The 12011-nt window shown below is 36.4% G+C and overlaps 1 protein-coding gene across 1 annotated transcript in view; it reads left to right on the top strand.

Annotated features, from left to right (window-relative positions):
• Window positions 1–12011, top strand: part of LOC128656477 (collagen alpha-1(XXI) chain-like) — a 788552-nt gene that overhangs the window by 491142 nt on the left and 285399 nt on the right. Inside the window, exon 9 of the mRNA XM_053710398.1 lies at window positions 2745–2828. Coding sequence (XP_053566373.1) covers window positions 2745–2828 — 84 coding nt within the window. The remainder of the gene's footprint in view (window positions 1–2744; window positions 2829–12011) is intronic.

Raw genomic sequence — 12011 nt, 5'->3', positions numbered from 1 at the left:
AATGGATGACCCGTGGACTGAACACACTACAAGAGAAATAAATTTATCAGGTAAGCATAAATTATGTTTTCTCAACTCCAGTCAATAAGGAACCTTTACAGAGCAGATTTAAATTATTTGGCTGCTTTAGTGCAGTTGAGACTGTTACAATTGAGCTAATGAACAGTTCTAGAAGGGAAATATTTAAAATCTGGCCTTTTGGGGTTCCTTGAGGACCAGAATTGAGAAACTCGGCCTTAGAGCATGTTCTTATTGGGGCTTTATCTCCCTTTAATTAGTAAGATATGTAGATGATTAAGGTGTATTCTCTACAAATATGGTTGTGACGAATATATAGTAAAGTACTCAATGAAAAATACTCATTTTTGACGTTGCATGTTGTCATTTGTCTATAACAGCAATTTTATGAATTTGTTTTTAAGAACTGATAACTGTATTTATGACATAATATGTAAAGATGGCCTTGAAGTGTGAGCAGCAGGGCCAAACAAGACTGTTTCTTTTGTGTGCTCTGTGCTCTCACCATAAAAAAATATGTGCTTTACCTTGAAAGAGCATTGTGAGGAGGCAAAGTGCAACATATTTTTGTGAAACTAATATAAAATCAAATTTAAAGGTACTGTGAGAAGGTTAGGGTGTGTGGAACTCAGAATGCAGGAACATATAAACAGAACAATGAAAGTCTTTTAAAATCTTTACTGATTGAAAACCAAAAGAACAGTTGGTAGTTTATATTGAAGATCACAGAAACATCAATTTTGAACATAGCCCCAATGCAGAACACCAAACTCCAATACAAAGTTCAGAAAACTTAAGTAGGTTGCAGTAACAAATTCCAATGAACACTGGTGCTTAAATTGTGCAGTAAGTTTGTCAGAAAATACCAGATAGATACAGCAGACACAGATGATTTGAGGAAGGCTGTTGCTGGTATAGTAGACACAGGGTTTTCTACAGGCACCGGCACCAAGTATGCTTGGGCTCTGGAGCAAAGTGGGCATACACAGGTGTCAAGTAACTATGCTTGGTCTCTGGAACAATTTGAGCATATGCAGGTACAAGGTAAGTATGCTCGGTCTCTGGAACAAGGTGAGCATACACAGGTATGAGGTTTAGTATGCTTGGTCTCTGGAGCACGGTGAGCAGGAAGGGGTAGAGTAGAGACTCTGTGCCCCTCCACATGGGACGCACATGGGACGCAGAGACTGAAGACTCAATTTCTGTGTCTATTGGAACCCAGCAAGGAGTGGCATTGAGCTCCAGTAAGTTCCTGGCATGGACATTTTATTCATTATCCTTGTTACATCTAAGGGCTCATGTACTAATAGGCGGGTGGACAGCTTCTCAACTTGCAAAGCTGTCCACCCACCATTGCTACATATGGGTAGCAGCATATGTATCATTACACACTCATTGCAGTGTGTAATGCCTGCCCCTTCAGTCGTGTGACCAATCGCGTGACTGTAGGGGCTGTCAATCACAGAGAGCGAGCAAGCTCTTGGCTATTTTCCCTCACCACCTCAAAGGTGGTGTAGGGTGTAAGAAGCAGCGGTCTAATAACCGCTGCTTCTTACATTGAGGGAAGCAGGCTCGCTGATTTGTACATGAAGCCCTAAAAGTGGGATTTTTTAAATGTATTACAGTTTTTGAGGAACAGATGTTCTTTTACTAAACAAAAAAATAATAAGGTTGTCCATCTTCACCAATAGAACTGTGGGAATTGTCTTTTTAAACCAGTGGGCATTAGGAGAGTGGAATCAGATGTCTTACGCCTGCTACATCATATTTTTCTTAACCTGTTTTTTTCTCACTGCTGATTTATGTACATGGTATACTTATATATTTATGTATAAGGTATACTTATATATTTATGTATAAGTATAATGTCCCTTTACAAACAAGAAATTAATACAAGGCAAAGCCCTCTTACAGCCTTACATTTTAATTTGTATTTGCTTTAGTTTAAGAGCTTTCAGGACTGCCCTATTGCTGCCTTACATCCCTTGTCAGATGATGCATTTCAAAGAAACCCAGTACTTTATATGGGAAGCAGCAAAATGGAGATGCAGGTTTTGCAATTTGTCTCTTTGTTTCCAGTGAGTACTTTGAGTACTGTTGCTATCAAAATGAGCTTTCAAGATTTTAACACAGTCTTAAAATATATTAAAATATATTTCTAAAACATCTGGGGTTTGAACTTTGGATCTTATACTTGAAGCAATGGTCTTCAATTTCATATCATACACTACGTAAAAATGTTTTTCTACAGGTCTCATCTGGCAATGCATAGTTGTATTTTATTAGGAGCTAAAACTACACCTACATAGTAAATAATGTATTAAAACAAATCAGCCACGTCCTTAGTAGAACGTGTAGGATTAAATAACCTATTTATACATAAGATAAACCTTTCCCAAGTGATAAAATGTTAACTTCATTACCAGTTATTGTTATGCTCTTAGCGCTACTGTTACTGTTCTTAGCCAATAGATCTGGGAATTTCTCCAAGGCTGATTTGTTCTATATTTTATATTAACCAATCACACAACCTCTCTCTCTTTATGCATCATAAAATAAATTATGCATGTTACCACCTGTAAAATAGTAAACAAATACAATAAAAATAAACATGCAGTTCAAGTTGAGATTTTCAACTAGGGAAAATAATATGTTAAATTACAAATCCCTGAAAGCGCTGAAAAAATCATTTGGAAAAACACTTTTTACTTGTTTTATTTCCATAGTGTTTGAATGGTCCAAGTGATTTTGGCTCCACACCTGCTCCCTGTGTTTGTCCTCCTGGGGAAAAGGGACCTCCTGGCCCCAAAGTGAGTATGGTTTCTTCTTATTGTAATTATCTGAAATATTATTTAATGCTAATAACTGTTACATTTGGTTTGGAACCATAAAAAGAAAGATGAAACTATTGAAATATATTAACAATTGAGTGATGTATTATTTCTGCAACTGAATACATTAATCAAATTCATTGGTCCACAAAGCTTCAGAATGAGGTTATGCTATATAGTAAATTTGATGTACTTTACGCCATGCAAGTGAACTTTTTACCTTACAGTACATTATCGTAATAGAGTAGGAATTTGCTTTGAGTGCTCCTAGCCATGGTTTATAGCCTGTACAAAATTTGCCTTTTAATATAATTTGTTCAGATATTTCTAAATAGAAAATGTTATTAATAATAGTTAATACAGCACAGTAGAATACTATAGTTGTGGGTTTCAATCCATTGATACATATAAAATAAATTACAGAAAATAATCAACTCTGGAGGATATCCTATAAGTTAATACTGTGATACAGCACAGTAGCTCTTAATCTTACTAAACCTCCAACCAACCTCCCATCACTTACTAAACCTCCCACCAACGTAATCATCTAACACTATATTTACAAAAAAAATTTTGCCCTCTCACTTCCCAATGCATAGTCATAGACTTTGCCAAATACACTAAACTAAAGACACCATCAGAAGAAACATCTCTCAAAGTATGTACGTTCTTCATCTCAACTTGTCTTCTTATTTATGGCTACATTCTACTAATTTGTTAAAGGGACATAATACTCATATTCTAAATCACTTGAAAATGATGCAGCATAACTGTAAAAAGCTGACAGGAAAATATCACCTGAACATCTGTATGTAAAAAAGGAAGATATTTTACTTCACAATCTCCTCAGCTCAGCAGAGTAAGTGCTGTGTAAAAAGTTATACTCAGCTGCTCCCAGCTGCAGGTAAAAAAAAATTAAAAAATCAAGAAATGTGCTGAGGTCATGAACTTTTTTACTGTGATCTCATGAGACTTCACTTAACTCTCATGAGATTTCATTGTAAACTTCCCAAAACTGAATAGGGAAATAACATGAGAGTGCACGAGGCTCATCCTTTCAGCTGTCCCAGGACAGACATACTAATATGCTGCTTAGAAATCCTTTACAATGGGAGGTGGCTACTGAGGAACTTTTGAGGTAAAATATCTTTCTTTTTTACATAGAGATGTTCAGGTGATATTTTCTAGTCAGCTTTTTACAGCTATGCTGCATCACTTTCAAGTATTTAAACATTTGGGTATTATGGCCCTTTAAGCAACTAAGAATGGAAATGTCTTTCCCAAACTTTACTTTTCCATTTGTACAATGTTTCTATTCTAAAGAAGCCTTCCCTTAAGCCACATTCAGTTTAAACTACCACATTACTTAAACTTAGTATGAAAGGTATTAGAAAACCCAGTGTTTGATTGTCTAACTCACATTATGTTCTTCAGCTCTTCTCTTGAACCATTGTCTTGAGACCTGTCAGTTAAGCTCTGTTCATAGAATCCTTAACAAAGTCCAGCTTATAGACAAAGCAAAAGACCACTGCTCCATATTTTTCCATTGAGGCCTCCTAGCTCTTTTTGACAAAGCAGACTATCCCCTTTTCCATAAAAAGCTCTTGCTAACTTTGTATTCATGACACAACCCTATATTGGTTTAAAGTTCTGTCACCCAAATTAGACCTTAGCAGTGCTTTTCAGTAGGTTTCCTCTGCCAGTCGTTTGCAGTATCTAAGACCCCAGTCCTTGGCCTTCAGCTTTTCTCCATTTAGCAGTTTTTCACTTGTCAAATGCACCAGCTCCATTGGTTGTATGTGCACTGATAACACACACTTTTTTCTTTCTTATTTGTTATAATTATCTGTATTTTCCCATCACTTACAGACAAACTATTGCCTAGATTTAGAGTTCTGCGTTAGCTGTCAAAAGCAGCGTTAAGGGCTCCTAACGCTGCTTTTGGCCGCCCGCTGGTATTTAGAGTCGTGTAGGTAAAGGTCTAACGCTCACTTTCAAGCCGTGACTTTTCCATACCGCAGATCCCCTTACGCCAATTGTGTATCCTATCTTTTCAATGGGATCTTCCTAATGCTGGTATTTAGAGTCTTGGCTGAAGTGAGCGGTAGACCCTCTACCGACAAGACTCCAGCCGCAAAAAAAAGTCAGTAGTTAAGAGCTTTCTGGGCTAACGCCGGTTTATAGAGCTCTTAACTAATGTGCTATAAAGTACACTAACATCCATAAACTACCTATGTACCCCTAAACCGAGGTCCCCCCACTTTGCCGCCACTATAATAAAAATTTTTAACCCCTAATCTGCCGACCGCACACTGCAGCCACCTACATTATCCCTATGAACCCCTAATCTGCTGACCCTAACATCGCCGACACCTACATAATAATTATTAACCCCTAATCTGCCCCCCCCAACGTCGCCACTACCTAACTACACTTATTAACCTCTAATCTGCTGACCTGACCTCGCCGCTACTCTAATAAATGTATTAACCCCTAAACCGCTGCACTCCCGCCTCACAAACACTATAATAAATTGTGTTAACCCCTAATCTGCCCTCCCTAACATCGCCGCCACCTAACTTCAAGTATTAACCCCTAATCTGCCGACCGGACCTCGCCGCTATTATAATAAATGTATTAACCCCTAAAGCTAAGTCTAACCCTAACCCTAACACCCCCCTAAATTAAATATAATTTTAATCTAACGAAATAAATTAAATCTTATTAACTAAAGTATTCCTATTTAAAACTAAATACTTACCTGTAAAATAAACCCTAATATAGCTACAATATAACGAATAATTATATTGTAGCTATTTTAGGTATTTTACAGGCAACTTTGTATTTATTTTAACTAGGTACAATAGCTATTAAATAGTTATTTACTATTTAATAGCTACCTAGTTAAAATAATTACAAAATTACCTGTAAAATAAATCCTAACCTAAGTTACAATTAAACCTAACACTACACTATCAATAAATTAATTAAATAAATTACCTACAATTACATACAATTAAATAAACTAAACTAAATTACAAAAAAATAAAAAAAGATTACAAGAATATTAGGCTAATTACACCTACTCTAAGCCCCCTAATAAAATAAAAAAGCCCCCAAAATAATAAAGGTCCCTACCCTATTCTAAATTAAAAAGTAACCAGCTCTTTTACCAGCCCTTAAAAGGGCTTTTTGCGGGGCATGCCCCAAAGTAATCAGCTCTTTTGCTTTTAAAAAAAAATACAACCCCCCCAACATTAAAACCCACCACCCACAAACCCCTACTCTAACCCAAACCCCCCTTAAATAAACCTAACACTACCCCGCTGAAGATCTCCCTACCTTGAGCCGTGTTCACCCAGCCAGGCACCGATGGACAAAAGAGGACATCCGGAGCGGCAGAAGTCTTCATCCTATCCGGGTAGAAGAGGACATCCGGACTGGCAGACATCTTCATCCAAGCGGCATCTTCTATCTTCATCCATCCGACGAGGAGCGGCTCCATCTTCAAGACCTCCGGCGCGGAACATCCTTCTTCCCCGACGACTAGACGGCGAATGATGGTTCCTTTAAATGATGTCATTCAAGATGGCGTCCCTCGAATTGCGATTGGCTGATAAGATTCTGTCAGCCTATCGGAATTAAGGTAGCAACAATCTGATTGGCTGATTGAATCAGCCAATCAGATTCAAGTTCAATCCGATTGGCTGATCCAATCAGATTGAACTCTCATTCTATTGGCTGTTCCGATCAGCCAATAGAATAGGTAATTTATTTAATTAATTTATTGATAGTGTAGTGTTAGGTTTAATTGTAACTTAGGTAAGGATTTATTTTAAAGGTAATTTTGTAATTATTTTAACTAGGTAGCTATTAAATAGTAAATAACTATTTAATAGCTATTGTACCTAGCTATATATTGTAGCTATATTAGGGTTTAATTTACAGGTAAGTATTTAGTTTTAAATAGGAATACTTTAGTTAATAAGATTTAATTTATTTTGTTAAATTAAAATTATATTTAATTTAGGGGGGTGTTAGGGTTAGGGTTAGACTTAGCTTTAGGGTTTAATACATTTATTAGAGTAGCGGCGAGGTCCGGTCGGCAGATTAGGGGTTAATACTTGAAGTTAGTTGGCAGCGACGTTGGGGAGGGCAGATTAGGGGTTAATACAATTTATTCTAGTTTTTGGGAGGCGGGAGTGCGGCGGTTTAGGGGTTAATACATTTATTATAGTGTTGGTGTTAGGGCGATGTTAGGGGCAGCAGATTAGGGGTACATAGGGATAATGTAGGTTGCGGCGGTGTCCGGCACAGCAGATTAGGGGTTAATTGTGTAATGCAGGTGTCAGCGATAGTGGGGGCGGCAGATTATGGGTTAATAAGTGTAAGGTTAGGGGTGTTTAGACTCAGGGTTCATGTTAGGGTGTTAGCTGCAGACTTAGAAACTGTTTCCCTATAGGAAACAATGGGGCTGCGTTGGGAGATTAATGCTGCTTTTTTGCAGGTGTTAGGTTTTTTTTCAGCCCAAACTGCCCCATTGTTTCCTATGGGGAAATCGTTTTTGACGTTTTTCCAGCTAGCCGCTACCGTAAGCAACGCTGGTATTGAGAGTTGAAGTGGCGGTAAATATGCCTTTACGCTCCCTTTTTGGAGCCTAAATACCAGCGTTGTTTAGAAGCAGCGCTAGAAAAAAAATATGCGTAGCTAACGCACCTCTTCCGCCGCAAAACTCTAAATCTAGGCAATTGACTCCCATATAAAGTCATCTATGGCTTTCATTTTGATATATGCAGTTGCATATAGAAGATATTTATAAATATGAATATTTAATATATTAAATACTGAAATATTATATAATAAGTGATAATGTATAATTGTATGAATATATTGTTAAAAACCATGAAGAAAAAAGATGTTAACTAAACATAGATGTAATTGAATATGTTAAGTATATATTTTTAAAATTATATATGTATGTGTAATTGTGCTAGTGTCAGCTGGGTCCATCACAGGTGATGCTTGCAAGTGCAAAATCAGTCCTTACCCTTGCTAAGGAACACATTTGGATATTATAATTTTCCACTAAAATTCTTATCCAAGTTGCTGAATTTTAAATGAAAATAAGGGGAGGGTTGTGCTTAACACCAGACAAAAATGTTGTGCAGTTAAAAAAAACAGAAAAGAAAAGTGCATGAACTGGGTACAAAATGTAATCCAATGACACTTATTAACACCAGCTGACATTTTTAATGTTTTAAAATTGAGGATAACGCCAACAATATGAACTAACTTTATTTTTCAGTGAGTACAAAAAGGAGTTTCCATGTTGTTTAAAGGGACACTGTACCCAAATTTTTTCTTTCGTGATTCAGATAGAGCATGGAATTTTAAGCAACTTTCTAATTTACTCCTATTATCAAATTTTCTTCATTCTCTTGGTATCTTTATTTGAAATGCACAAATGTAAGTTTAGATGCCGGACCATTTTTTGTGAACAACCTGGGTTGTCCTTGCTGATTGGTGGATAAATTCATCCACCATTAAAAAAGTGCTGTCCAGAGTACTGAAACCAAAAAAGCTTAGATGCCTTCTTTTTAAAATAAAGATAGCAAGAGAATGAAGAAAAATTGATAATAGGAGCAAATTAGAAAGTTGCTTAAAATTGCATGCTCTTTCTGAATTACAAAAGAAAAAATTTGGGTTCAATGTCCCTTTAAGTGAGAACTTAAACTCAGCTTTTCCATATAACCTATTTGTATATATTCCCTAGATAGAAATATTTGACTTTTTTTTTTAAAACAATTAAAGGGATAGGAGCATTTAATATTAATACACTTTTAAGTTCACTTCTATTTTCAAATGTGCTTTGTTTTCTTGGTATCCCTTGTTGAAAAAGAATATGCACATATCCTATACTAGTGTGAGCTAGCTGCTGATTGGTGCGTGCACACATTTGTCTCTTGTGATTGGCTAACTAGATATGTTCAGCTAGCTGCCAGTAATGCAATGCTGTTCCTTCAGAAAATTAGTCAAGCTTAATTGAGAGAATGGTGTGTTAACTTATAAGAAACATGTAATAGCTACATCACTGCTTCCTTTACAAAATTCATTCTTTAAATGTCTATTTCTATTAAATAGTATTAACAAATAGTATATGAAGACAAAGCAAAACTTAGTAAACATTTTCATTGATACTAACAATAAAAAAATAAATTAAAAAGTATTGAATGCAGTTGATTTAACAAAATTCTATCATAGAGTAACTTGTAGGTCTATTTAAAGTTTAATCACCTGTTTACAATTTCATACGTGGATCTGTTACTCCCCTTTGGTTTTCCTCCAGCTCTATGAACCCATCCAGTTGCTGAAAGTTGTTATTTGTCATCTTCTAAAAAATCAATTCATCCTGTGTAGAATAAGTCTTTTCTTCATGATTCTATCATTGTTCCACAATCTCATTAAGAGATCCAATTCTTTCTCTGTCTCAAAGATATGATTTTTGTTTTTAGTTGTCAAATTTAATGGGTCGTGATGAATTAATTCCACTTTTTTTTTTATTTTATTAATTTCCAAGTTCAACTGATTACCATCATTCTGTCTTGGAATTTTCAAGGAATTTTAGAAAGGCACATTTTTGAATGTTTTTTCTCCATGTCTGAGAGTTTTCAGGACCCTTAGACATCTTATCCATACTTTACCATATGAAGGCATTGTAGCCCCCCTGACATCGAGGGAATAAACCCTATATTCTACTGCAATTTTTAATCTAACTCTAGTCCTAGCTTTAATGTTAGTATGAAATGTTACCATGATTTCACCTGTCCTAAGATAAGTAACTAGTGACATTGTAGTGCAGCAACGCAATTGATGGCACCATCTTGTTATACACAATATCTTAGCAGTCAGAATTACCGTCCTTAGTGCTGTTGTCATGTAATACAATTATAATTCTACTTTTAAATAAGGATTATGTTGTAAACAATTATTTATATAAATTGCAACTAACAAAAACCCTTACATTTTTACAAATGTCTAGTAATTGACCAAGTGCACTATGAAATTCTTCTGACAGGTGATTTTTTTTTTTTCCATCATTCTGTGTAATTGATATACTTCTTGTGTTATCTTAGTCATTAATGGTTGTAATTTTTAAATAACCCCCCCCCCCCCACACACCATTGAGATCTTAACTTCAAACCTTAAGAGGCCCCTGTGAGTTTAAAAACACATCCACCTTTTTGTCTATATTAACAGTTATTATCAACAATTATAATATGCTATACATGTTTAAAAGCTTTTCAGTATTTAGTTTGAGTTCTTCCTCGGTCTTAACAGCGAAGAGTATGTAACCTAACATGCGTTTAGCCTGTGTAATGTCTGCCAACATTTCTGACTTTTGTCAGATTGTGAGATGAGTGCTATTCCAAAAAAAACTAATTTTGTAATGTGCTTTTGATGAGCAAACATGGCTATAGGTGTACAACAAGAGGCAACAGCAAGTAAACCTAGTTTAAATTATATTTTTGTTAATGGGACATTAAACTTCTGGTTACAACTTCAGTAACATTGTTACTACTCACCATGCTTGTATTTTCCCTCATGTACCTGCAGGTCTCTTTTAAAGCTGTTCTCTTATTTAGCCCATTACAGAAGCTTGTTGGTAAAGCGCTGCATCTTTAGACTGGATGCCACCATCTTGTAGCTCATGTACTGTTGCATCCTGTGATGGAAGCAGTGTGCTTTTCACACATTAGTGATGCTACTGCCTTTTCACAGCTGTACCTTGAACTATGCTTACACCGCAGAAAACAGAAGCATTACTTCTTTGCAGTTTTTTCTCAGTTTAAAAGTTACAGAACACATATAAAAAGGCCTCAGGGACAATAAAGAGCAATGTATACAGTGCAAATCTGTACAGCTCCCCCGCTCTGTATTGTGCCCTCTAAACTGAAGAGAAAAATAAGGCTTGTCAAAAATACAATATCACTAATCTTTGAATGCCCACCACTCTCACAGTGTCTGAGTATACTTAAATTCCAAGATAGCGACACCCAGTGTGAAGAAGTAGAGCTTCACTAACGGCACATGTAAAGGGTTAAAATAAGAGAACGGCTTTAACGAAGACACAAGAGGAAAAACAATAGCAAGGTGAGTTGTAACAGTTCTTCTTTAGTTATACCTAGCCAGACATCCCAACCTGCAAAAACTCATTTCAGGGAAGTGGCTTAACCCGCTACTGCGCCGCCCCCCCCCCCTCCCAGTTATATATTTGACACCCTGGAACCCTAAATAAGATAGAGACTTATGATTAGAGTAGCTTCTTACTAAAGTCACATTTAAAAAAAGTAGCTTTATTGCACAACCACATACAACAAATCTATTTTCCAGTGATCGTACGCTTGTTGAATGCTTAAATATTTTAGAATATGAAGTTTAATTGCGTGCAGTAAATAAGGTAGTATTTGTGTTTTATTTTATTAAAATCAGTGGGGGCTTTTTGGTTACTGGTGCATGCTTTGAGGGTTCTATAACGTCCCAGCAACTAAAGGCATTCCTTAAAGAAACCCTTTACCGGATTTGGGCCACATTGGATCATGGTACTTGGAATTTCAGGGAGATTGCATTCCATTTGCTGGCATCAGGGAGGCGCTATTACAATCAGGGAGACTCCCTGAACTTCAGGGAGAGTTCAGATGTCTGCCTAGCAGTGTAATTTCCAGGTTTAAACGTAACTTTTTGTTTCCCAATAGACATCAATGGGGCTGCGTTACAAAGCTTTTCTTTCCGCAATCGCATTGATGTCTATGAGGATATCGTGCACGAGCACGTCAAAGCAGCGCTTGTATTTTGGGTGCTGTATGGTGCTCAACGCAACCATATCGCCCGCACAAGCCTGATTTTTTAAAACCTGTAATAGCAGCGCTATAGGGAAGTGAAATAACGCCGCTTTTGTGGCAGTCGTTAAAATCCCTCTAGCGCTCAAAACTCGTAATCTAGCTGAATATCATCAAATATAATTTTATTTCTGTTTTTCAAACTTCTTTCATTAAGAATATTTTATTCTTGTAACGCATGGCATATCTTTATTCAGCAGTAAAGAATGCTCAATGTTGTTATAATGTTCTCCCTGTCCCCTGTTCACTACAATGTGGTGGAAGT

This window comes from Bombina bombina, chromosome 4 (genome assembly GCF_027579735.1).
Source record: "Bombina bombina isolate aBomBom1 chromosome 4, aBomBom1.pri, whole genome shotgun sequence".
In the NCBI taxonomy this organism is placed as follows: Eukaryota; Metazoa; Chordata; class Amphibia; order Anura; family Bombinatoridae; genus Bombina; species Bombina bombina.
This window is presented reverse-complemented; position numbering and strand designations above follow the sequence as displayed.